Below are 27,017 nucleotides of genomic sequence, written 5' to 3' on the forward strand. Positions count from 1 at the left end.
GGTTTCTTTTTCAACGCGCCGCTTTGCCGTTTGACACCATAACGTAATAATTGTGACGTCAAAACAGTGAACTGTTGTAAAATAACACACAGCTTTCAGCCTTCTTTGTTTAATAGGAAAATTAATCAAGTCGTGTTACAATATTTCTTAAATCATATAACAATATTATGTTGACGTCATGCTGACGTGATTATCGTACGCATCGAGAAATAGCTTTTCGAATTTGATCAAATATTGTACTTAAAAACACGTCCAAAACGAAATGTAGCATAGCACAATTGTCTTGATTGATTTACACACACACTGAGTTGGTAATTCGCTGTGCCGAATAACTTTGCCATCATTTGCGCTTTTTATTGAACTATTCCGCAAGACGTATTACCATTTCCGGTCCAGGCGTGCATAAACAAATGAGCATGACTACCATTTTGTGCCATACATCCACAAAGAATCAGTTCTTTTACATTTGAACTAGTTTTTACAATAAAAGACGTATTAGAATCGAAGAAATTTATAGCATAGCCATGTTTTAATACTGTTTATACACTACGGGGGTTATACGTCGAACGAAATAAGTTACTCGGGCTACGCCCTCGTGAAATTATTACGATTGAGGCACACATTTGACTTTATCAATATGTGTGTTATTGTAACGATTAAATAAATATAACTTCAGTATTATTGATGTAGACCTAATCTTATCTTTCTACTGATGAAAAAAGCCTCGGCAAGATTTTTTTTGTGTGTTCAAAGACAGACTACGTAGATTTAATCAAATCAATTTCAGATTAAAGTTGAAAACCTTCTCATCCAGTTTTCCTTCCCGCACAAATTGGCTCACAAAAGTTTGTTCAGCAATGCGACCAATACGCAGGAGCACAGCCAAATAAAGATACACACAACTAAATAACATAGAAAAGACATGAAAAATGTTACCAGTATCTCCCTTGCTTGGCGTTCAGCATTAAAAAGGAAACTGGCTTCTTCTCTGATACCCTCGTGGCAATCGATTTCATCAGGGATGAGGTGTCGAGACTGATTAATGTAAATTGTAGAACTTGTTTCACAATCGTCCTAAAATAAATTAGAATAAACTAAATTGGAGAACACACACTTTTACTACGATGGAATACCGCTAAAGCCGATGCAAGGTGGTGGGGGTGGGGGAGCATGAGGGTGTTACACATACCATTACCTCTCAAGAACAGACTCGGGCAAACCAAGTATAGTGTAATAATTCTTGATTGCGTTCTATGCATCCAAATGATCTTTTCCTGTAAGCAGTTGAAATGAAACCAATTGAATGATACTTGACTTTTTTCAATCAACATGGATCAAACACAACATACATAAATGATATTTCAATACAATCTTACCACAGCGTCTATATAAATTATTTCAATACAAAATGAAATAAAGAAACTGTACTTTTTCTCTTCTACGTATACGTCTAACTCGTAAGAGTGGGCTAGAGAAAGTACGGGATTGGAAAGGAGATGCGTGCGCAGAAAAGACTGTTATTTAAGAAGAACCAATATATTTCTTTCTCTCATTCTTACTCATATACAAAAACATGAAACGGACAGAACGATTAGACATGTACAATATAGTAGACTGACAAGTGATCATGTCATCAAACTGGAGAAGTAAAACAATTCGTACTGCCATCTGCTTACCTTTACTGATGTAATAAAATATGTCATTTAAACATTAGCTACCGAGCAGAGACCTCAGATCTGAACCTTATTCGACACCTTTTTTCTTCCTTGTGCCCTTTCTCAATAGGTTCGTGTTTTCTTATACTCGTTTCAGTATATCTGTTGCATGCTAGATAAAAATGGCAGCGTAAGAATTTTATGTCTGGAAAAGAGACATCGAAATTTATGGAATGAATTTTAAGAGTAAATTCAAGGGTTTTTATTTTTAACGCGTACAATAAACTAGAAATTAAGTACAAATAATTCTTATATAAATATTAATATCATTTTTATATGGGCTGTTCCATGACAGAACTTGAATTAGTGACAAAAGAATCAAAATTAAGATAAAAAATGTTCATGAAGAACATTGTTTTACTTTTCAAGTCTGAAAATTTGGAGAAATCATATTCACTATTTCTAATCTTAGTCTAGTAAGTCAAAGAAGGCATATAGAGACGTCATGTTAAGATTGTCATGAAAGCGGTATGACATCGTCATGTATGGTTCATTTATATCCTTAGGAGAACGGGCACATTTTATACAATCACGCGAGGCATACGTATGTTTTTGACAACACAGAAAGTGACGTACGTCAGACGACCAGCTTTTTTCCGGAAGTAAAGAAAATGAAAGTAAACAGGCTAAACCGCATTGGACTTTAGTCAGGGGTTTCGCGCAGGGGTCACCCCGCCTAAATGTATTCGTGAACTGCTTTATTTTCTTATTTTTGCTAGTGGGGAGTCAGTTTTCAACACTTTCTAACGATTTGAAAATACCTGGGTTTTAGCACGACACGTCCGCTTTTCATCTACGAAAAGATATTTGAACTCGGAATAAAAAAATCCCACAAGCATCGGTATATGGAAATTTTTGATACGTCGTCAAATCGTTCAAAAGGTCCTTTTTGATGTTGTCTAAAGTCTCAGTATATGCCTCGGATGTTATATATTTCCGTATTGGATAACTGCAGACCTAGACATTTCAGAAATAGTTTCAAATTAATTTCGTTTAATAAATGTTGATTGTACGTAAGCGTTAAAAGGGTCGTTAGACGCTAGTACGTTTTATTACATTACGGGCGTGGAAAGGATATGTGACAAATTATGCGCGTCACTATCTGAACTTTATAGATCTATGTTTGAATACAAAATGTACAAAATGTATTTAGAAACAATTAAAAATACTTTACTGAAAAATGACTTAAACGTGTGTGTGGTTTTTTTGGGGGTTTTTTTTTTTTTAGTTGTTTTTTTTTTTGTTTCATCACGGGCGTCTCTATATTCTAATGGTGCATTGGTGCTTTTGGGTTTCGGTTGTCATGACAACACCAATAACTTTTTTTTTTGTAAAATATGGTAGAATTTTATTCGCCTTAAGTAGATAAATGAATCACGATATGCTAGTTTTAGCTTCTGCACGAACATTAGGGAAACAATGACAATTCCAATATTGTAAGCTAGTTACTTAAAATATTACTTCGACACTTTCTTCAAAGACATATATTTCGAAAAAGAAATGTATCCCTACTATAAAAAAAGATTTGGACCGTTTCATGAGAAATTCTGTATTATTGCGGAGTCACTCAAAATAGACCCCTAGACTTTATATGAATACGAGGTTTATGCACACCAAATAGGAAGTGATTACTAAGTGTTTACTTTACTCCCAGAGATCTTCGACCTCACATATGTTATACATGCAAATGCATGTAGGCTGTTTACACCAAATAGGTACTGACTACGCGGTGAAATAGTCCGAAATGTAGTTCCATGTTCTTGATAGAATATGTTACATTTAGTCAATAAGAGTATGTAGTGCTCAGTTATATTGCAGGTTAAGTTTTATTGCTGATAATTCAAAAAAGATCTAGATCACTCGTATTGTAAATTTTAATTCTGTTAATTGAGAAAACGTTTATATACGCGAATTTGATAAACAGCAAATTTCATGGGACATATTCAAAACGTAATGTTTTTTTAAAAACAGGTTACCGGTACGTCTCTTGGCGAGAAAATATGTTACTCTAACTGGTCGTATACGGTTTTCGTAAAATTGAACTATTCTAAAGTACTGAAAATGAGGTCTCAAGATTTGATAAAGAAGGAACAGGTTAAGGTACAATAGTATTAAACTGGTAATCCAGCAGCACCTCCGAGCTAGTCGGATAATGGCGGAACAAAAATCCTCATTTTTCCCTAGTTAATATGGCGTTTTCATGTTTTATGAAAACCAGTTCCTATTTGTTTTCATTTTAGACCTATACTTGACGTTTTGGTTGCATTTTTAAGGAGACCTTTTGCTTTTATAGTATGTAAACAAACCTTATTACACATGCGTTCATACCCACATTTTAGTTGTCAGTTTGGAACATATTCCATAGCGTTGACCTGTCAGTTAAAAAAATCTTTCTTAGAAGATACATGACTGTAACAGTATTTGATAACCTTCCCATGATGCTTTGTATGTCGTACGTAATACATCGATATTGCGCATGCGATGTTGAGTCAGTTTAGTGTATGCGAGCGGCTTGAGTAAATCTATTTTCATATATACGATATTTGTTGTTAATCATATAATGCAGAGATTAACTCTTTAAACATGGTGTCAGAAGTGGGATTTACTATATATGTCATTTATGAACATAAGGCTAGTAATCCCTTATTAAAAAGGGTCTAGTTATGTGTGTCATAAGATTGTTAATTTTATACAGAACATACAGCAAATTTATTTACCACTATATACCCTAGCTAATAGGCTGATCACTATTAAATCAAAAGTAAGCCTCCGCATATGTTGTCACAAATAGTCCAACTATGAATAGTGCTATTCTTTCTTCCTTTCCTCGTGTCCTTTCTCAATAGTCATATGTTTGTGTTTTCTTTTACTCTATTACGTTTCAGTATGTATGTTTGGCATTCTATTGAAATGGCGTTATCTCGAAAAGAGACATTGAAAGAAGCGAAAATGAGTACATTCAATTGGTTGTATTTAAAAAAAGTCAACACCCCTTTTTCTTTTTTTTATAGAATCTCAGTCATACAATTTACCTCTGAGGACCGCTAAGGACCACTAGGGTAACAAAGTAAGTGGATTTTAGGCATACAGACACTAAATAGAAAAATGGCGCGATAAAAATGGTAGTCGCATAATGGCGGATACAAATAATCCTCAGTTTTTTTGCTCTGTAGAGCTATTTTCCTTATTTTCTTTGCATTTTTTTTCTAAAATCACATGACAGATGTATGCTTGATCATGACATTTAGGTAGCATTTTCATAATGAAATAACAACATATATTGACAAAATTTTTCATGGAAACTTAGATCATACACTACCAGTATAATTTAGGGTCTCATTATTTAGCTGATTTTGCAGTTTGTGTGTTTGACTGAAATTATTTTTCTTGCATTAAACATTAAACCCCCACTTTTCTTTTGATTTTTATTTAGCACTGACAATATTCTTCAAGAAAATGTAGGTTACAGACATTTAAAATGGGCCCTGATGTGTTCTGCGGCCATTGGAAATAGGTCAATTTTATATAGAATAAAGAACAACAACTATTTAGTGTGTTATAACCAGCCAGATTTAGTGGTGTTCAGCCTAAATATCAACACCAGATTTAGTAGTGTTCAGCCATGACCGCTGTGTCGGTGTCCGTAATATGTGTAAATTATAACAGCCACAACGTCTGCAAGAAGAACGGTAGAAATTAATGAAAATTCAAGGGTAAATTTTCAATTTGCATTTCAAGTACAGAAAATTATACAGATGATATGCGCATGCATAGATATCTGTAGATTTCACTGTTGCAACATTGCGGGATTTCACGTGTTGTGTTGCGTAATCAAAATGTTTAAGTTTCGGACAAGGAGATATTCGGATAGGTTCATGCAACAGAATCATGACATCATGTCTTTATATTTCTTGTTCAGTGTTTCTGAGGTTTCTTACTAAAGTAAATGTAAGCTTTATTTAATATGTATGCAAGGCCTTTATTGGTATACCAGATCTTTAAGTTTGTTTTGTTTTTAATTTGGCAGTGGCTACGATTACGCAAAGGGGTCCGACACGTGTTGGTCATCTTAATATGGCATAATAAATAGTCCTAAGGCACTGGGGGCAAAAACATTGGTCAATAGATATCTAACTGTGACCAGGGAAATCGCTCTCTATGGGCTCTTCAACTACAGTGCTTTAGGGTATAGCGGATTTTAGGGTATAGAGGATAGATTGATAAATTTTATATTTAGACTTGAATTTTTGTATAAATTTTCATATCATTCTTTTACTGACATGCAGACAGACATTCTGGCATACATTTTAAATGTTTGCTTGTTGTGTTATTTTTCATATGTCATCAAATGTAAAATAAAGCTATCCCCTATAGACTAAATCAGTGTATATGTAAAAAACGTTAGTGAATGAAAATTATTTGATAGAAATTTAAAAAGCTGAATGTTTTTGAAAAGAGAATACATAATTTTTCTGATTTATATTAAAGAGGTCTTGGAAAGTTTGTTAAGATGTGGATTTTAAACTAATAATGTAAAAAATGACCAAAGCTATCCTGTACACCCTAAATCAGCTCATATGTAAACAATGGCGTGGAGAGAAAAAACACATTAATTTCTATGAAAAGCTGAATGTTTTAAGAAGAATAGATGTTTTCTGTCTGAGATACTGAAAAAAAAACTATTATTGTCATTTCTTTGAATTAGAAAGCAGGAAAAATTAGTTAGCTATCCGCTATACCCTAAAGCACTGTACCTCACTCTACAAAACACCCAAAATTTTTAACACGCTTCGTTGCATCCATTGTTTCTCTCTGTGAATTACAGAGCTATGCATTGCCACTCATGAAAACACACAACTTTAATCCATGCCTTAAACGATGTTCATTTTGTCAAGCTTTGTATGTCACAATAACGAATAAATTTCGATCCATTTACACGCGTTCGTACACACGGAATTCATCAGTAAAATGAATCTTAAATTCAAATTATCGGCGAGTAATTGCTACAGATCGATAAACAAACATATTTTACTAACACTCACCACTGTTGAAATGTTTCTGTTTCACTTAACATAGACAAAAATCAGTTTCAAGTAAATTTCAGAACATTTTCGCCAACATACTCCATTTTCCGTGTCGCGTGATATTGACAGAACCGGTGATGTAACAAATGATTTGATTGGCTAAGCGCTTTAAAATCACTTGTTACATCACCCGTTCTGTCAAATAGCACGCTCCAGTAAAGATGGAGGATGGTGGGGGAAATATTTTTAAAATTTACTTTGAACTGATTTTCGTCTGTGTTAAGTGAAAAAATAAATATAACATTAGTGGTGAGTGTTAGTAAATATGTTTGTTTATCGGACTGTAGCAATTTTTCACCGACAATTTGCATTCAAGAGTCATTTTACTGATGCATTCCGTGTGTAAGAATGCGTGTAAATGGATCGAAATTTATTCGTTATTGTGACATACAAAGCTTGACAAAATGAACATCGTTTAAGGCATGGATTAAAGTTGTGTGTTTTCATGAGTGGCAATGCATAGCTCTGTAATTCACAGAGAGAAACAATGGATGCAACAAAGCGTGTTAAAAATTTTGGGGGTTTTGTAGAGTGAGGTAGTTGAAGGGACCATAGAGTGCAATTTCCCTGGTCACAGTTATATTATATCTGTTAACCAATGTTTTTGCCCCCAGTGCCTTAGGACTATTTATTATGCCATATTAAGGTGACCCACATGTGTCAAACCCCTTTGCGATTACGGTACCGTAATCCTAGCCTCTGATTCTAGGATTACGGAAGTTCCATATTCCTAGACAATGCTATGAGGATAGGCTAGGATTACGGAGTATGTAACAGGCATCAAGTATATGTTAGAACATGCATAAATGATGTTGTAAACTTACTTATTTCACTTAAAACAGCAATTTTTCATGCCTGTCGCACATACGGGTGTTGATTTCGCCCGATTCTATTTGCACGGAAATCTAAAGTGACAGGCAAAATCAAATCATAAAATTTAAAGTATGAAATTTTTTTTTTTAAATCCTTTTGAGCTATCATTAAGAATATAATCCACGTTTGTCTGTCAATTTAAAAAAAAAAAAAAAAGACAAAGAAAAACATTTAGTATGGTTTTGGAAAGAAAAACTTATAAATACGGGTGTTGATTTCGCCTTTCTTTCGTGGAAAACTCGAGTGACAAACAAACTAATCTCATAAAATTTTAAGTATAGATTTTTTTTTTTTAATTTAACATTAACTATCATATTTCTATAATATTTCTGCGCCGCCATTAATATATTGTTTAAGTTTATACTGACCCAAAATATTGGATCGATAACACGAAATACACGTAACATGGTAGGCATGAAAAAATCGCTATTTTCAGTGAAATATGTAAGTTTAAAACATCATTTATGCATGTCCTTACTTATTTCGGTAATCCTAGCCTATCCTCGTAGGGTTGTCTAGGAATACGGAACTACCGTAATCGTAGCCACTGCCTTTTAATTTATTTCCTTAATTATATTGAAAACAGCAACACGCACAGTAACAACATCCGTATAAATGGAGTTGATCCCCACAGCTGGTCTGCCTGGACTTCATTTTATTTTAGTGAGTTATTTCTACTCAGTGCACGAATAGAAATAAAAAGCTGATGAAAAACGGAATTTTCTTAAAACATATGTGCTTGATTTACATGAGACATCATGCTTGTTGGCAGATGTCTTTGAACTTAGCTACCAAAACAAAAATTGAAAGTACGCAATAACTGTTCTTGGGATATAATGATGGCCCGAGGTTATGAAAATATACTTTTCTTTTAATTTCTCTGAAATTTTTCAGTGTAAAGTGATAAAAAAGAAAAGAGATTAATTTTATTTTGTGTTAAAAGAGGCGCCACTATACATAATAATACACGAAGAAAATCGATATATATGTATCGGTGTTAACATGAATATTCAGTTCATAACAATGTACTGCTTTATTGATCCAGCCCTAATAAATATCAATTTGTACGCCATAAACATTTTTTTCTAGGGATCTGATGAATTAAAATAATATTAAACTTATTAAATATTTTCTTATTTAAGACATGGATTGTGCCCAAGAATTGTTGAATTTGTTTTACTGCTTGAGTAAATAAATAACGAATAGAATATTTACACAAAACATAATACATGAATAATGGCAACATTATGACAACTAATCATAACTTTTACCAGCAATTACCTTTACACTAGCAATACAGTACATAATAGTACATGTGTATTGATTACCGGACCCCTAGCCACTTCCTTTTGATTCTGCTTGAAGTGAAATTTTGGAGATCTTAAGGTACACTATTTATTATTATGCCCCCCTTCGAAGGAGGGGTATATTGTTTTGCAGATGTTGGTGTGTTGGTATGTAGACCAATCCGTTTCCATATGATAACTCAAGAACACTTGGGCTTAGGATCATGACAGTTGATCATGACAGTTGATAGGGTGGTTGGACATAGCCAGCAGATGTCCCCTATTGATGTCGAGATCAGTAGGTCAAAGGTCAAGGACACAGTGACCCAGAACAGTTAAACGGTTTCCGGATGATAACTCAAGAACGCCTGGGCCTAGGATCACAAAAATTGGTAGGGTGGTTGGTCAAAACCAGCAAATGACCCCTATTGATCAGTCAGGGGTGTAACTGTTTCAAGTTATCGCAGTTTATAACCCATTTGAGTTATTGCTTATACTTTCATAACTTGTTTCAGTTATCGTAAAATATTACAAAGCCCTCCTGTGCCAATACCTCATTTTGAATGAGACTAATAATATTAATGCAATTATTTCCTGAATTCTTGAACTTTTATATTTCCAGCTATGCAGTAAAAAAATTTACGCAAGGCTGATAAAGTTTTACGCAAAAGTTTTAAAGCTATAAAACTCTTAACATCTCATTAATTATGCTTATCTGGTCATGATCAAACTAAAAGAGAATTTGATTGACCACAGTTTGCTACTAATTTCACTTTAAAGGTCACTTTGTGAGAACAGCAAAAATTTTGTGAATAACTTAACTGAGTTAACTATATTTTATAACTAATACAAGTTATAAAATGCTTGAAAAAGTAACTGAAATAGGTTACATAACTTAAAACAGTTACACCCCTAACTGTCGATTTAGAGATCAGTAGGTTAAAGGACAAGGTCACAGTGACCCAGAACAGTTAAACGGTTTCCAGATGATAACTCAAGAACGCTTGGGCCTAGAATCTTGAAAGTTGATAGAGAGGCTGGTCATGACCACCAGATGACCCCTATTGATTTTGAGGTCAGTAAGTCGGGTCAAGGTCACAGTGATCAAGAACAGTTTAACAGTTTTCAGATGATGACTCAAGAACGCTTGGGCCTAGGGTCACAAAAGTTGACAGGGAGGTTGATCATGACCAGCAGATGACCCTAATTGATTTTGAGGTCATGTCAAGGTCACAGGAACCTGGAACAGTAAAACTGTTTCTTACGATAACTTGAGAACGTTAGGTCCTAGGATCACGAAACTTAATAGGGAGGTTGGTCATGATCAGCAGATGACCCCTATTGATGTTGAGTAAGTCAAGGGTCAAGGTCACAGTGATCTGGGACAGTAAAAATGTGTCAGGACGATAACTTGAAAATGCTTGGGCCTAGGATCACAAAACTTAATAGGAGGAGGTCTATCATGACCAGCAGATGACCCCTACTGACTTTGAGGTCAATAGGTCAAAGGTCAAGGTCATTTTGACCAAGAACAATGGAACTTTTGTGCACAGTGTCCAAATAATTTCTGTTCCTTGAGCAATTACTGAATGCATCAAGGTGGACATTTCATTTTCTACGAGCTCTTGTTTACATTTATTAAAGGTACATGTATATTAGATCCAAATTTCATATCAAAAATATGAACAATTACTTCATACTGTTTATATAAACATAAAGTTAAAATAATTTAAATTATATACATTAACAGTACTATGCATAAGGTTTAAAATAGATAAGCTCAGCTGAAATATATACTAAAACTGAAAACTGGCTGTTTTTTTTGTAACAATCAACTGTTAAGTACTGCATGGTATTTAAATGTGGACACATGTAGGTCTATATCGTCACTTTAGCGCAATAAGTCAATAAGTCCTTCTTTGAATCAATGCAGTTATCCACTTTCTGCACTGAGGTGACGATATGCAGACTTAATTTATATATTTAGTAAAGTTAAATACAATTAACGAGGATCTAATACATTTGAAGTAAATATATAAAGATAAAATATTTTACTGAAAGATGACCATTGTATCTTTAATATATATTCTAGCATAAAACTGCTGTTCTTGTCACTTTTTGAGGGTGTTTTAACAGGAGAGAAAACGTGTGTTAACAGAGAGATTCTCGCGCTCACGTGCTGTTATAACACCTTTTTATATATGCGCATTCCGTGGCAGAGCGTAAATGTATTACGGCCCCAAAACGGATAATTCAAATGGAAATGACGTCAACGTGAAAAAAACAACTCGGATATTCCTGCGCATTTCATGGAAATTTAATGACGTTGAGGGATAATGTATTCATTTATTCGTTTTTTCGCGTTTTATGCTAGAATAGCATATTATTTTCATGTTATAACATCTTCAGAATCCCTCGGGATACGTTGGTACCCTCACCCTACGGGCTCGGGCACCAACCAATCCCTCGGGATTCTGCAGACGTTATAACACGAAAAAACATGCGTTATCCCTACATTAAGCAGTCTTTTCAAAATGAAAAAATATTTGTATACCATTGTTAAAAAAGTACCCTTGTTTGAAAAAATGAGATGCATCGGTTGATGCTGCACAGAGTAAAAGTGGTGTAAATCCTTGATATTTGTTTTTTCATTTGACCACAAGAATAGAATAATGAGATGTCATAGAAAATGAAGAAATATGCTGGAAGAGTGTACATGTAGATTTCCAAAAAGTAAAAAAATAAACAACTTGTTCTTTCACAGAATAATATTGTGCTCCTGAAGTAGCTCACCATTTCCGCTGCAAAACTCCTGCATATTTCTTGATACGAATCTGATATTAAACCTGTAAATATAGAATTTTTGTTGTTCTGTGATCTAGAGGTCTGGTCCATAAGATGTATATTTAGTTAAGTAATTTAAAACATCTAACCACAACTTATTGCTGATATTTGGGGTTGGATTGTCCAAACCATAGAATTGTTTTAGGCTTTATTATAATACTGTGATTTATTTGTGATTTATTCTTAATTTTGTTTTCTTTACAGATTAAGGTTAATCAGACTGGTAATCAACTGTAGACACATTGCTGAGAGTGTAATATACCCATGTGCTAATTTTTCAAACACAGCGTACAGACTGAGATATTCCCCAGTGTTGTTACCAAGATACCTCTCAACAATGTCTGGCAGTGAAAGTGGCAAGAAGAGAAAACGTGAGGCTGATGACAAGAATAGTTGTAAGGAGAACGGGGAACCAGACGTAAAGAAGCTGTCTGTGGAAGACTTTCAGTTGAAGATCATTGAGTCAAGAAAATCAGTTTGTAAGTCAGTCGCTGAGTTCAAGTTCAACAAAAAACGTGTTCGTGTTCTGTCAAAGGCTCAGGATTTCCCAGAGGATAGCAATGGTGTGTTGTACTGGATGTCGAGGGACCAAAGAGTTCAAGGTATTTTATGAGTATGTGCTCTCAATTTTTAGCTCACCTGTCACAAAGTGACATGGTGAGCTTTTGTGATCGCGCGGTGTCCGTCGTCCGTCGTCCGTCCGTGTGTGCGTGCGTGCGTCCGTCCGTCCATAAACTTTTGCTTGTGACCACTCTAGAGGTCACATTTTTCATGGGATCTTTATGAAAGTTGGTCAGAATGTTCATCTTGATGATATCTAGGTCAAGTTCGAAACTGGGTCACGTGCCTTCAAAAACTAGGTCAGTAGATCTAAAAATAGAAAAACCTTGTGACCTCTCTAGAGGCCATATATTTCACAAGATCTTCATGAAAATTGGTCAGAATGTTCACCTTGATGATATCTAGGTCAAGTTCGAAAATGGGTCACGTGCCATCAAAAACTAGGTCAGTAGGTCTAAAAATAGAAAAACCTTGTGACCTCTCTAGAGGCCATATATTTCACAAGATCTTCATGAAAGTTGGTCAGAACGTTCACCTTGATGATATCTAGGTCAAGTTCGAAACTGGGTCACGTGCCTTCAAAAACTAGGTCAGTAGGTCAAATAATAGAAAAACCTTGTGACCTCTCTAAAGGCCATATTTTTCATGGGATCTGTATAAAAGTTGGTCTGAATGTTCATCTTGATGATATCTAAGTCAAGTTCGAAACTGGGTCACGTGCGGTCAAAAACTAGGTCAGTAGGTCTAAAAATAGAAAAACCTTGTGACCTCTCTAGAGGCCATATATTTCATGAGATCTTCATGAAAATTGGTCAGAATGTTCACCTTGATGATATCTAGGTCAAGTTCGAAACTGGGTCACGTGCCTTCAAAAACTAGGTCAGTAGGTCTAAAAATAGAAAAACCTTGTGACCTCTCTAGAGGCCATATATTTCACAAGATCTTCATGAAAGTTGGTCAGAACGTTCACCTTGATGATATCTAGGTCAAGTTCGAAACTGGGTCACGTGCCATCAAAAACTAGGTCAGTAGGTCAAATAATAGAAAAACCTTGTGACCTCTCTAAAGGCCATATTTTTCATGGGATCTGTATGAAAGTTGGTCTGAATGTTCATCTTGATGATATCTAGGTCAAGTTCGAAACTGGGTCACGTGCGGTCAAAAACTAGGTCAGTAGGTCTAAAAATAGAAAAACCTTGTGACCTCTCTAGAGGCCATATATTTCATGAGATCTTCATGAAAATTGGTCAGAATGTTCACCTTGATGATATCTAAGTCAAGTTCGAAAATGGGTCACGTGCCATCAAAAACTAGGTCAGTAGGTAAAATAATAGAAAAATCTTGTGACCTCTCTAGAGGCCATATTTTTCATTGGATCTATATGAAAGTTGGTCTGAATGTTCATCTTGATGATATCTAGGTCAAGTTCGAAAGTGGGTCACATGCCGTCAAAAACTAGGTCAGTAGGTCAAATAATAGAAAAACCTTGTGACCTCTCTAAAGGCCATATTTTTCATGGGATCTGTATGAAAATTGGATGAGAATGTTCATCTTGATGATATCTAGGTCAGGTTTGAAACAGGGTCATGTGCGGTCAAAAACTAGGTCAGTAGGTCTAAAAATAGAAAAACCTTGTGACCTCTCTAGAGGCCATACTTGTGAATGGATCTCCATAAAAATTGGTCAGAATGTTCACCTTGATGATATCTAGGTCAAGTTTGAAGCTGGGTCACGTGCCATAAAAAACTAGGTCAGTAGGTCAAATAATGAAAAAACCTTGTGACCTCTCTAGAGGCAATACTTTTCATGGGATCTGTATGAAAGTTGGTCTGAATGTTCATCTTGATGATATCTAGATCAAGTTTGAAACTGAGTCAACTGCCTTCAAAAACTAGGTCAGTAGGTCTAAAATTAGAAAAATCTTTTGACCTCTCTAGAGGCCATATTTTTCAATGGATCTTCATGAAAATTGATCTGAATGTTCACCTTGATGATATCTAGGTCAAGTTCGAAACTGGGTCACGTGCGGTAAAAAACTAGGCCAGTAGGTATAAAAATAGAAAAACCTTGTGTCCTCTCTAGAGGCCATATTTTTCATGAGATCTTCATGAAAATTAGTGAGAATGTTCACCTTGATGATATCTAGGTAAAGTTCAAAACAGGGTCACGTACCTTCGAAAACTAGGTCAATAGGTCAAATAATAGAAAAACCTTGTGACCTCTCTTAGAGACCATATTTTTCAATGGATCTTGATGAAAATTGGTCAGAATTTTTATCTGGATAATATCTAGGTCAGGTTCAAAACTGGGTCACATGAGCTCAAAAACTAGGTCACTATGTCAGATAATAGAAAAAACGACATCATACTCAAAACTGGGTCATGTGGGAAGAGGTGAGCGATTCAGGACCATCATGGTCCTCTTGTTTCATAGTTGCCAATTATTTGCTCATTATTCATTATTGGTAATTCTTCCAGTGGAATAATACTTATTTTAGGATTTGTGAAGTTGTGCAGGATACTATGTTATGTTTAATGGTGCAACGACACAATTATAGGTCATATGGCAACTTCCCAATTTTGATGGTGGAGGAAGACTCCAGTTGCCCCTCCGTTCATTGTTTCCTAGCCGGCAGGTACCTGGATAGAACCACCGACCTTCCGTAAGCCAGCTGGATGGTTTCCTCAACGACCTTCCGTAAGCCAGCTGGGTGGTTTCCTCACCGACCTTCCGTAAGCCAGCTGGATGGTTTCCTCACCGACCTTCCGTAAGCCAGCTGGGTGGTTTCCTCACCGACCTTCCGTAAGCCAGCTGGATGGTTTCCTCAACGACCTTCCGTAAGCCAGCTGGATGGTTTCCTCACCGACCTTCCGTAAGCCAGCTGGGTGGTTTCCTCAACGACCTTCCGTAAGCCAGCTGGATGGTTTCCTCACCGACCTTCCGTAAGCCAGCTGGGTGGTTTCCTCACCGACCTTCCGTAAGCCAGCTGGATGGTTTCCTCAACGACCTTCCGTAAGCCAGCTGGATGGTTTCCTCACCGACCTTTCCGTAAGCCAGCTGGATGGTTTCCTCACCGACCTTCCGTAAGCCAGCTGGATGGTTTCCTCAACGACCTTCCGTAAGCCAGCTGGATGGTTTCCTCACCGACCTTCCGTAAGCCAGCTGGATGGTTTCCTCACCGACCTTCCGTAAGCCAGCTGGATGGTTTCCTCACCGACCTTCCGTAAGCCAGCTGGATGGTTTCCTCACCGACCTTCCGTAAGCCAGCTGGATGGTTTCCTCAACGACCTTCCGTAAGCCAGCTGGGTGGTTTCCTCACCGACCTTCCGTAAGCCAGCTGGATGGTTTCCTCAACGACCTTCCGTAAGCCAGCCGGATGGTTTCCTCAACGACCTTCCGTAAGCCAGCCGGATGGTTTCCTCAACGACCTTCCGTAAGCCAGCCGGATGGTTTCCTCATCGACCTTCCGTAAGCCAGCCGGATGGTTTCCTCACCGACCTTCCGTAAGCCAGCCGGATGGTTTCCTCATCGACCTTCCGTAAGCCAGCCGGATGGTTTCCTCAACGACCTTCCGTAAGCCAGCTGGATGGTTTCCTCACATGAACAGTTCAATGCCCCGAGTGAGGCTCAGCCCATGTCGGTGAGGGGCAAGTAATTTGAAGTCAGCGACCTTAAACCACTTGGCCACTGAGGCCCCTATACATGTAGTATAAGATAGAGAATATACCCTGATTTCAGGAGATTACTTTGGTTCTTCAACATGTCACTTGAGAGTAACTTGTGGAATAACCATAAATACCTTAGGACTGTTAGTAATATTTCATCTAGACCTGTAACCTCTTAATTATTGTCCAGACTTCTATCACTGGATGGTCTAGACAACAGGTTTACTTTTACTACTGAACAGAACTTAACATTCTAACAATGCATTACAAGTGACCTCTTTGTTTACACACAGATACACTTACAAATGAGCCCTTGGTTATAGTGAAGAAGACCACTGTTCCTTGTATAATGTGTTATCTGTATTTCCAGACAACTGGGCCTTCCTGTATGCTCAGAAGTTGGCATTAAAGTTGGAGGTTCCATTACATGTTTGTTTCTGCCTTGTACCGAAGTTCCTCGAGGCGACTATCAGACACTTTACATTTATGTTAGAAGGTCTCAAAGAAGTTGAAAAGGTAAAACTTACGGTTAACAAAGTTTACATGATTCTATCAACTTTATGCTTCTACTTCATATTCATATACTTCCATATTTCACTGCGCAACTACATTTACATGTACATAAGGTATTACCACTATTACATGGTGTTACATGCCTCACTTTCCCAGTCGTACATACCCCTTCCAGCATTATTTTACTGCACTTTCCCCTTTGAGCATTATGTTACCACACATTTACTTTCTAGCAACTGTATGTTCCTTGAATCCTTAGATACTGTGTGTGCCATGAATCCTTAGATACTGTATGTGTCATGAATCTTTAGGTACTGTATGTTCCATGAATCCTTATATACTTATGTTCCTTGAATCCTTAGATACTGTATGTAGATACTGTATATGCCTTGCATCCTTAGATACACTTTGTGCAAGACCAGTGACTTGGTTATTCAGTTTGCATGTTGTTCACATGTTATTGTAGGAATGTAAGGAGTTGGGCATTAGTTTTCATCTTTTGATTGGCCATGCCAAGGATGTGTTACCTTCATTTGTGACAGAGCATTCTATTGGAGGTCTTGTCACTGACTTCTCTCCTCTACGAGTACCAAGAGGTTGGGTGGAAGAAGTTGTGAAAGTATTGCCAAAGGACATTGCCTTTTGTCAGGTAAGTTGTACCAGGCAATTACTTTATTGTACTTATTGACACATGTGAAATCTATTAATAATTACTTATTTTAAAAGTTCAGCAACATGAATAATAATTATGATAAACCCTCGTTGAAGAGCCTCCAAGTGGTCTTTACATGTAGAGGGTCATAAATTTGCCTGTTAATATTAATTAATAGCATTTGAATTGGAAAAAAACAACAAAATAGTAATGTTTATAGTCAGTTCACAGACACAGAATTGTCTATATATTGATCTGTTTAACATAATGAGTAATAAATGCAAAGTACTTGAAATCATATTTCATATTATTAAATTGATACTTAAATCATCATGAGTGGGCACCTGGGTCCTCACATAAAGAATTTAAAGCCTTCAGTGAGGCTCGATTGCACATCAGTGAGGGAGAAGTGGTTCAGAGTCAGCAACCTTAACCATGCTACCAGTGATTTTTGTTCTGCAAGCAGAAACAGGATGTGAAATATATTAAAGTTATTTTGTAGGTTGATGCTCACAATCTAGTACCTTGTTGGGAAGCGTCTCCAAAGCTGGAATATGGAGCAAGGACAATACGTAACAAAATACATAACCAGCTGTCTGGATTCCTCACAGAATATCCACCTGTATGTAAACACAAATACAGACCTAAACTTGAATCCATGGTATGTAACTGTATGATCATTTGGTATCAGAACATGATAAGTATTTTATATAACTACCAAAACTTGGACTCAATTTATGTTATATAGCGGAATCTTGGGTTTACAGCATAATGCTTCTTTAAGACCACCCCCTATAAAGACCATCTCTTCATTAAGACCACTTTTGTAATGTGACAACTGTTGTTGAATAATCTGAATATTTTCTTTATAGAAATTTTGGTTAGGGAAAATTATCTTTACTATTATACTAATTGTCCATCAATAATTACAAAATATATTTCAGTTGAAATTATTTTATTTATTAGCCCACCATCATCAGATGGTGGGCTATTCAAATCACTCTGTGTCCGTGGTCTGTCCGTCGTCATTCCGTTCGTCCGTCCGTTAACAATTTCTCGTTATCGCATCTCCTCAGAAACTACTGGGGGGATTTTGACCAAACTTTGTCAGAATGATGTATTGGTACCCTAGTTGTGTCCCCCTGAAAATCAGACTGGTTCAACAATTATTGAGTGAGTTATGGCCCTTTGTTTATTTTTATAATTTACGTAGATTTATATAGGGAAAAATTTTGAAAATCTTCTTGTCCAAAACCACAGAGCCTAGGGCTTTGATATTTGGTATGAAGCATCATCTAGTGGTCCTCTACCAAGATGATTAAAATTATATCCCTGGGGTCAAATATGGCCCCGTCCCGGGGTCACATGGTTTATATAGACTTATATTGGGAAAAACTTTGAAAAACCTCTTGTCCAAAACCACAGGGCCTAGGGCTTTGATATTTTGCATGTGACATCATCTAGTGGTCTTCTACTAAGATTGTTCAAATTATGCCCCTAGGGTCAAATATGGCCCCGCCCTGGGGGTCACATGGTTTATATAGACTTATATAGGGAAAAACTTTGAAAATCTTCTTGTCCAAACCACAAAGCCTAGGGCTTTGATATTTGTTATGTAGCATCATCTAGTGGTTTTCTACCAAGTTAGTTCAAATTATCCGCCTAGGGTCAAATATGGCCCCGCCCCCGGGGGTCACATGGTTCATATAGACTTATATAGGGAAAAGCTTTTAAAATCTTCTTGTCAATAACCTACAACATTCAGATTTGGAGCACATGTATAGTTTTGAGTGGCAAGATGAACATTGACATGAGTTGACCTTGATTTTGACCTAGTGACCTACTTTCACATTTCTTTAGCTACAGCCTTCAAATTTGGACCACATGCATAGTTTTGTGCACCGAAAAAATCTTTGACCTTGACATTGACCTAGTGACCTACTTTCACATTTTTGAAGGTACAGGCTTCAAATTTGGACCACATGCATAGTTCTGTGTTCCGAAATAAAATTTGACCTTGATTTTGACCTAGTGACCTACTTTCACATTTCTCAAGCTACAGCCTTCAAATTTGGACCACTTGCATAGTTTTTTGTACCGAAATAAACTTTGACCTTAAGATTGACCTAGTGACCTACTTTCACATTTCTGTAGCTACAGGCTTCAAATTTAGACCACATGCATAGGATTGTATACCGAAACAAACTTTGACCTTGACATTGACCTAGTTACCTACTTTAACATTTTTGAAGGTACAGGCTTCAAAGTTGGACCACATGCATAGATTTATGTTCTGAAATGAAATTTGACCTTGATTTTGACCTAGTGACCTACTTTTCTCAAACTACAGCCTTCAGATTTGGACCACTTGCATAGTTTTGTGTACCGAAATAAACTTTACCTAGACATTGACCTAGTGACCTACTTTCACATTTTTGAAGGTACAGGCTTCAAATTTGGACCACATGCATAGTTCTGTGTTCCGAAATAAAATTTGACCTTGATTTTGACCTAGTGACCTACTTTCACATTTCTCAAGCTACAGCCTTCAAATTTGGACCACTTGCATAGTTTTTTGTACCGAAATAAACTTTGACCTTAAGATTGACCTAGTGACCTACTTTCACATTTCTGTAGCTACAGGCTTCAAATTTAGACCACATGCATAGGATTGTATACCGAAACAAACTTTGACCTTGACATTGACCTAGTTACCTACTTTAACATTTTTGAAGGTACAGGCTTCAAAGTTGGACCACATGCATAGATTTATGTTCTGAAATGAAATTTGACCTTGATTTTGACCTAGTGACCTACTTTTCTCAAACTACAGCCTTCAGATTTGGACCACTTGCATAGTTTTGTGTACCGAAATAAACTTTGACCTTAAGATTGACCTAGTGACCTACTTTCAAATTTCTCAAACTACAGTCTTCAAACTTGTTGCACATGCATAGTTTTGTGTACAAAGAACTTTGTCCTTGAAATTGATATAGTGACCTACTTTCACATTTCTCAAGCTACAGCTTTCAAATTTGGACCACATGCATGGACCACATGCATAGTGTTGTGTACAGAAATGAAATTTGACCTTGAGCTAGTCAATAAGTCTTGAAATTTGGAACACTCAAAAATTGCACATTGGTGGGCGTCAATATCACTCTGTGATCTCTTGTTCCTACATGAAGTCAGAAGTTTTCGATAAAATTTTGCATTTGTCAAATTTTCATATTGTGTGTAAAGAAAAACCCAGTTATAAAAGAAACATGCTATTCAGACCACTTTTTAAAAGAACCATTGGTGGTCTCATTTGTGGAGATCTACTGCAAACACAAATACTGACATGCATTTGAAATGTGTAAATACCCGCCCGCTTAACTCAGTAGGTAGAGCATTGATCTACGGATCGTGGGGTTGCGAGTTCGATCCTCGGGCGGGGCGTATGTTCTCCGTGACTATTTGATAAACGACATTGTGTCTGAAATCATTAGTCCTCCACCTCTGATTCATGTGGGGAAGTTGGCAGTTACTTGCGGAGAACAGGTTTGTACTGGTACAGAATCCAGGAACACTGGTTAGGTTAACTGCCCGCCGTTATATGACTGAAATACTGTTGAAAAACGGTGTTAAACCCAAATCAAACAAGAAATGTGTAAAACCAAATACAGAAACGAAGTTTTTTTGTGGAAGCTTGTATAATATACATATTCTTAGCGTAGCACAAGGTTAATTTTGGAAACACATTGTTAACGTGACATGAGCCATGTTTTCTACATGTTCTTCATGAAACTTGGTCAGAATGTTTACCTTTATATAACTAGAACAGAACTAGGACAGGTGAATGATTCTGGGCCATCATGGCTCCCTTGGCTTTAAAGAAGAGATAAAAAGAACAGATGTTCCTTTTTAAGGAAAATTTTAGCACATGTACATGTATGGTTATTTTTCATTCCATGTAAAACTCAGCCGATAGACTGGGACTCGGCCTATGCAAGCCTCGAGGTGAACCAGACTGTTGGGCCTGTGGACTGGGCCAAGCCAGGAACCAGTGCAGGACTACAGATGCTTGAATCATTCTGTAAGGAAAGGCTGAGATACTTCGGCAGTGAAAGGAATAATCCAAACAAGAATGCACTAAGTAACCTGTCACCGTGGATACATTTTGGTAAAATTTCAGATTCTGATTGATAAATTAAGAAACCTGTCTTCAGTGTTAGAATTCTTTTTGCAGAAGGAAAAAAAAAAGTTGGTTTTAATAAAATGCTCTTTAAATGAGCAATTATTGCATACGAATTTCCCAGTTGAAAAGGCAAGCCTCTTCCCAATTTCCTGGTGAAAAGTCTGCAAAGTCATATCTGAACTGTTAAAACTGGACATTAGCGGAATAAAGATACATTTAGCAAACTTTCAAAAGCATTCTTCTGAAGTGTGACAGGAATGTTAGTATGTCAGTTAAATTTATATCATGTTTGCACTTCAATATTTACTGTACAGAAATGATACGACATATTTGTAATTACATTCTAAATTTTGCTGCATATTTGAGGCCAGTCAAAAATGTTTACAGTATGTGGAGGCATCCATGTCTAATGGAATTAATTGATTTGCACTACACAGTGTTTTATGATGTTGCAATGTGTCAGTGGAGCCTATATTAGGCAGACAGAATCAATTTATACAGTTAAAAATAAGCCCCCATATTACAAAACATCATTTTTATGAGCAAAATTGGTTAAACAATCTGCTAATCTGTAGCTGGGTGTATTTTTATAACTTCAGGTCAGATTTCTGTACAACGGTGTATCCTGATGGTGCGACAGTACAGGGGGAGACACAAGGAAGGGGTGGATGCTTACATTGAGGAGGCTGTCATCAGGAGAGAGCTATCAGACAACTTCTGCTACTACAACAATAACTATGATAGTATAGATGGTTAGTCTTTTATACATTGTATATCAAATCTGTTCTTTTGTAGGTTTGTAATTTCTTAATGTCTCTTCCCCCATTACTGGTGGAAATAAGTTATTATAGCAGGACCGTCTGCCAGTACAGCCACACTTCTCAAAGAATATTGTCAGCTGGGAACTCTGGGGGTAGGGCTGGTTGTTACTTTTCATACCTTTCTCAAAGGTCCATAATACTTACAAATTTTATCTTAAAAACAGATGAAATTGTTTTTCAAATAAATAGAATGCATACTTACATGGTTAGAAAAGCACTACTTTTAATATTGCTCATGAACAATAAAGGGAGGTAATAAAAACAGTAGATTCAATAAAACATTCTAGTATATTCAGCAATATTCAAACCTTTGACAAATGTTAAAGAAATTATCAGAAATATGATTTAACAAGAAATTAATGTATCTTATGTGAATGATCTGTTTGCCATCATAAAAATGTGAGATACACTCTTGATCCAAAGGTAAAGGTCACACTTGGAGGTTCAAGGTCAGTACATGTTTTTTTCCTGTTTGGTTCATAACTCATCCTTGAAGAATTTTATTTTTTATAATGAGACAGCTTGTCATGTACAACACTGAGACCCCTAGCTCAAACATCAAGTTAAGTGCAAAAGAGCTTTTTTTCTTGTCAGGTCGGTAACTTAGTCATTAATCAAAAGATTTTAATATGACTTTGCACGAATGTTTTTTCCATAATGAGATGATCCGTCATGCAAAACATCCAGATCCCTTGCTCAAAGGTTAATGTTACACTTGGAGATCAACATTAAGTATTTTCCTGCACAGTCTGTAATTATTATAGGTCACTTTTCTTGTCCTGTCTGTAACTGTTTTGTCCATGCATGGCTATTTAAATAACTTTGTAAAAATATTCAACAGTTAGTGCACTGTAAAACCCAAATCAACCCAAATCAACATCAAGATAAACAAAGGTCATACAGAAAGACATTTTGTGTTCATTTAAATGTGTGGCATTAAAATTCTAACAAGGAAACAAAAAGAGACCTGTGTTAAATATTCTGTGTTGATAGCTGACACAAAAATATTTTCAGGAGCCTATGACTGGGCAAAGCAGACTCTGAAGGCACATGAAAAAGATAAAAGAGAGTATGTATATAGCAGGGAGAAACTTGAACAAGGAAAAACACACGATCCCCTGTGGAATGCAGCCCAGGTATGTATAAAGAAAGCACTTGAACAGACTCAGGAATGGGGGGGCCTCTATTACCGAGTGGTTAAGGTTACTGACTTCAAATCACTTGCCCCTCATCGATGTGGGTTCAAGCCCCACTGGGGCATTGAATTCTTCATTTGAGGAAGCCATCCAGTTGGCTTACTGAAGGTCGTAGGTTCAACCAAAGGGCACGCTTTAGATGAAATAATGCACAGGACACCTGGGGTCTTCTTCCACCATCAAAGCTGGAAAGTCGCCGTATGACCTATAATTGTGTCGGTGCAACGTAAGACCCAACAAAATAAATAAATGAACAAACTCATGTTGTTTGTATCTAGCTTAAAACGTCTTTGTGCATGTTTTAATTTTAAGACTGTCGTAGGGCCTTCCGTGGTTCTCAAAGAAAAATTGGGTTGCAGGACATTCATCCCTATGCTTCTTGCTGTAACAGACACTGTCTATCAACTGTGTACCATCAAAATACCAGGTTTTTGGGAAAAATCACTTCAGATACAGAAAATTTTCCACAATAGTAGGTTTAATGATAAAAAAGTAAGTATGGTAATATCTGCAGAGTAATAGGTTGGGGAGGTGGCCAAAATAAGCACTTGGAGCAGTTGTGGAATTTTCCAACTGTCTTGTCTTATGTTTTCATTGAGGGTTAGCTGTCCTACATAGAGTGTTCAGTAAGAATCTTGCAGTGTTTTTGTCTTGTAGAATGAGATGGTGAATGAAGGAAAGATGCATGGGTTTATGAGAATGTACTGGGCTAAGAAGATCCTTGAGTGGACCAGCAGTCCTAGTGAGGCACTGGAGATAGCCATATACCTGAATGATAAATACAGCCTGGATGGCCGTGATCCTAATGGATATGTTGGTATGGCCAGTTTTATTACTGAAAGTTTTTAAGTTATTATGCCTGAAGAGGGAATATATTGTTTTGCTCTTTGTCATTCAGTCAGTATGTAGACTGATCCATTAGTAACCGCCATAGGAGGATTGCTTGTTGTCGGTAGATTGCCAGTATTGTTTCAGTTATTAGAAGGTCAAAGGTTAAAGTCACTATGGCCTACTGTTGTCAAAGTTCAGTGAATAATTGCCTGTGGTCAGTAAATGACCACTATCGTTCGAGAGTCTGTAGGTGAAAGGTCAAGCTCACAATGATCCTGATACTAAAAATGAAATCAACTGAATAAGTAAAGATCGCTTTGGCCTACAGTCATCAAATCCATAGGTTGATTGCCTGTGGCCAGTAGATGAATTGTGTCATTTTCAGTGTCAGCATGTCAGAGGTTAAGGTCACAGTGATCTTGAGACTTCAACTTCTGCTCAAGAATGAACACGTTCGGCCTACAGACTAAAAATGGTTCCTGCTCAATAAATAAAGAACATTTTTGCCTGCATTTGTATATTAGTCAAGCTTCATAGGAATATTGCTTGTGTCATGAGATGACCCCCTGTTGTGGGGGTTTGTAGGTTAAAGGTCTTCAACCTCAAGAATGAAAATAATTTTCACTCAACGACTAAAGACCACTTGTGTCTAATTGGGACATAATTGTGTTTTACAAACAGCTCTTGTTCCTGTCAGTTTTAATAAAAGATTTGATTGTTTATCCTTGGTTATATTTATTTTGAACAAAGCTTTCTTCTTTTTTCCATCACAACTGACACTGCTTGTTACACTTACTTGGCCAGTCAGTTTGTTAACAAAGTTGTACTAGAATTTTCCTTGCATTATTTTGTAAATTTTATAGGTTAATCATTATTTTCAGTACTTTAATATTCCCAGCTGCAGAAGCAAATTCAGAGATGCAGTCTATTTTCTGTCTATCATGCTTTTTTGTCTGGACAGTAACTTGAAATCTGCAAAGGGAATCAAACTGTACTTGACTGATCTGTTAAAGCACATATTTGCGCTGGGTCAAAATTTCACGAATTTGAAATTTTGAGTATGTTCTAGAGGTTTACTATTCACGAAATTATAAAAATGATATCATACTTTGAATTATACTAATGGTCAATATTTACATGAAAATTAACTTTCGCGAGATGTAGGGCCTTCTGAATGTAGCGAAAATCAAACCATGGTGAAAATTTCTGCTTTAACAGTAGATGGCAATAAGATGGAGTGCAGAGTGAACAAAAAAACAACATAACTCTGGTCTTGAATAATTTTTTATAATGACTCCACTTTAGCCTCTTGAACCGCTGATTTAATCCCATTTGCATTGTAAAACGTAGGGGTGGGGATATGACTTTCTCTCATATTGCTTCTACTAATTGAAAGTCCTTTGACCGATTATGAATTGAATATAAATTGTTCTATAACAAGTTGTATTAATTGTTGTATAACAGGTTGTATGTGGTCTATCTGTGGTATACATGATCAGGGCTGGAAGGAGAGAGAAGTGTTCGGGAAGATCAGATACATGAACTACAACGGCTGTAAGAGAAAGTTTGATGTAGGAAAGTACGAGGCTAAACACAGGAGGCAGACCATTGCTAAATGATTATACGTGTCTTGGATTTAGTTCATGTGTAATTTTGTTATTGATGAACAGGTTTTGAGCCAATACAAGTGCATTAAATGGTAGGCAGCATAAAGTTAGATGCGAGTCATGATGGAGGAAGCTGCTGACTGTATCAGTATGAAGAGAAATATTACAAACAGTGACAATGTACAAAATGTGTGTAGGTAATTGTGTTCTTGGCTGAGCCAGATGGGAGAAATTCGATTTGACGTATTATGAACTAAATTGATCTCAGGTACAGAAGCTGAAATAGATTTAAAGCATTGGATACCTAATTTTCTACAGACTTTAGTTAATTTTAAGGTATCCAAACCTTAGTAAATGCTAAATTTGCAATCCATATTTATGAAAGAAACTTGTGAAAATGAAAAAAAAACTGCATATTGAAAAAAAAAAAACTGCATATTGGAAAACAAAATCTTCTTCAGGTAGCAATACTGCTAGAAACAGAGTTAGAATTAGGGTTTTGATGTTACAGCTCTGTAGTGTTTAAGATAGGACTGCATTAGGGCATAGACTTTTATATTTGAATTAGGACAGTGTTTAGGATAGAGGGTAGCGTAGTATTTGTATTATTATATCATTAAGGGTTAACATTTTGATAAATGTCGATTATTTTTGATAGATACTGTATTTTGTTACCTTGTGGATGCACTTTTTCCTCTACTGATGCTATACTGTAATCATATTATCAATACTCAGGGAACCTCACTACCTCACTACTACCTCACAGGGATAATCACTACCTTACAGTGCCTGTTGCACCAAATGTACTGCATCACATTGTATATACCTGCAGTATGATATTGCTTTTGTTTGCAGTCATTATATTTGTATAAATAGAAAGTGTACTTTTTTGACACTTGCTCATGTTGTGCTGTGTTATCCTAATCTGTATTTGGGATTTTGTGTTTGTCAGTTGATTTGTCCTATCTGCATTTAAACTTTAGATCACCCAACATTGAATGGACCTTTAACCTTATGATCTTCAATTCTGTGTTACCTTCACCCTCGTATGACCTTCAGTTCCATGTATACTTTGTAATTGGATACAAATACTCTTACAATTCTACTTCATTAGTTTCCAAATCACTCTTGCTGTGCAAGTTCATTTTGTTATGCATTGTATCATTGTTTCATGAGATATCACTTGTGT

General features: G+C 36.5%; 1 protein-coding gene across 1 annotated transcript; it reads left to right on the forward strand.

Annotated features, from left to right (window-relative positions):
• Positions 1–5,315: 5,315 nt before the first annotated feature.
• Positions 5,316–26,574, forward strand: LOC123556121 (deoxyribodipyrimidine photo-lyase-like). The gene is made up of 10 exons (XM_053547376.1): positions 5,316–5,428; positions 12,007–12,404; positions 16,399–16,544; positions 17,008–17,190; positions 17,696–17,854; positions 21,160–21,358; positions 21,973–22,125; positions 23,209–23,330; positions 24,048–24,207; positions 25,686–26,574. Exons 1-10 carry the CDS (start codon positions 5,415–5,417, stop codon positions 25,838–25,840), a joined length of 1,689 nt encoding a protein of 562 aa, XP_053403351.1. The 5' UTR covers positions 5,316–5,414; the 3' UTR covers positions 25,841–26,574.
• The last annotated feature ends 443 nt before the right edge of the window (positions 26,575–27,017 follow it).

The sequence above is a fragment of the Mercenaria mercenaria genome, chromosome 7 (assembly GCF_021730395.1).
Source record: "Mercenaria mercenaria strain notata chromosome 7, MADL_Memer_1, whole genome shotgun sequence".
Classification (NCBI taxonomy): Eukaryota; Metazoa; Mollusca; class Bivalvia; order Venerida; family Veneridae; genus Mercenaria; species Mercenaria mercenaria.

What these genes read in the sequence shown, in the direction of transcription:
- LOC123556121 (XM_053547376.1), top strand. An exon ending in GTCTCAAAGAAGTTGAAAAG is followed by an intron (nt 16,545 to 17,007) that starts GTAAAACTTACG and finishes ATGTTATTGTAG; the next exon opens with GAATGTAAGGAGTTGGGCAT. An exon ending in TGATCCTAATGGATATGTTG is followed by an intron (nt 24,208 to 25,685) that starts GTATGGCCAGTT and finishes GTTGTATAACAG; the next exon opens with GTTGTATGTGGTCTATCTGT.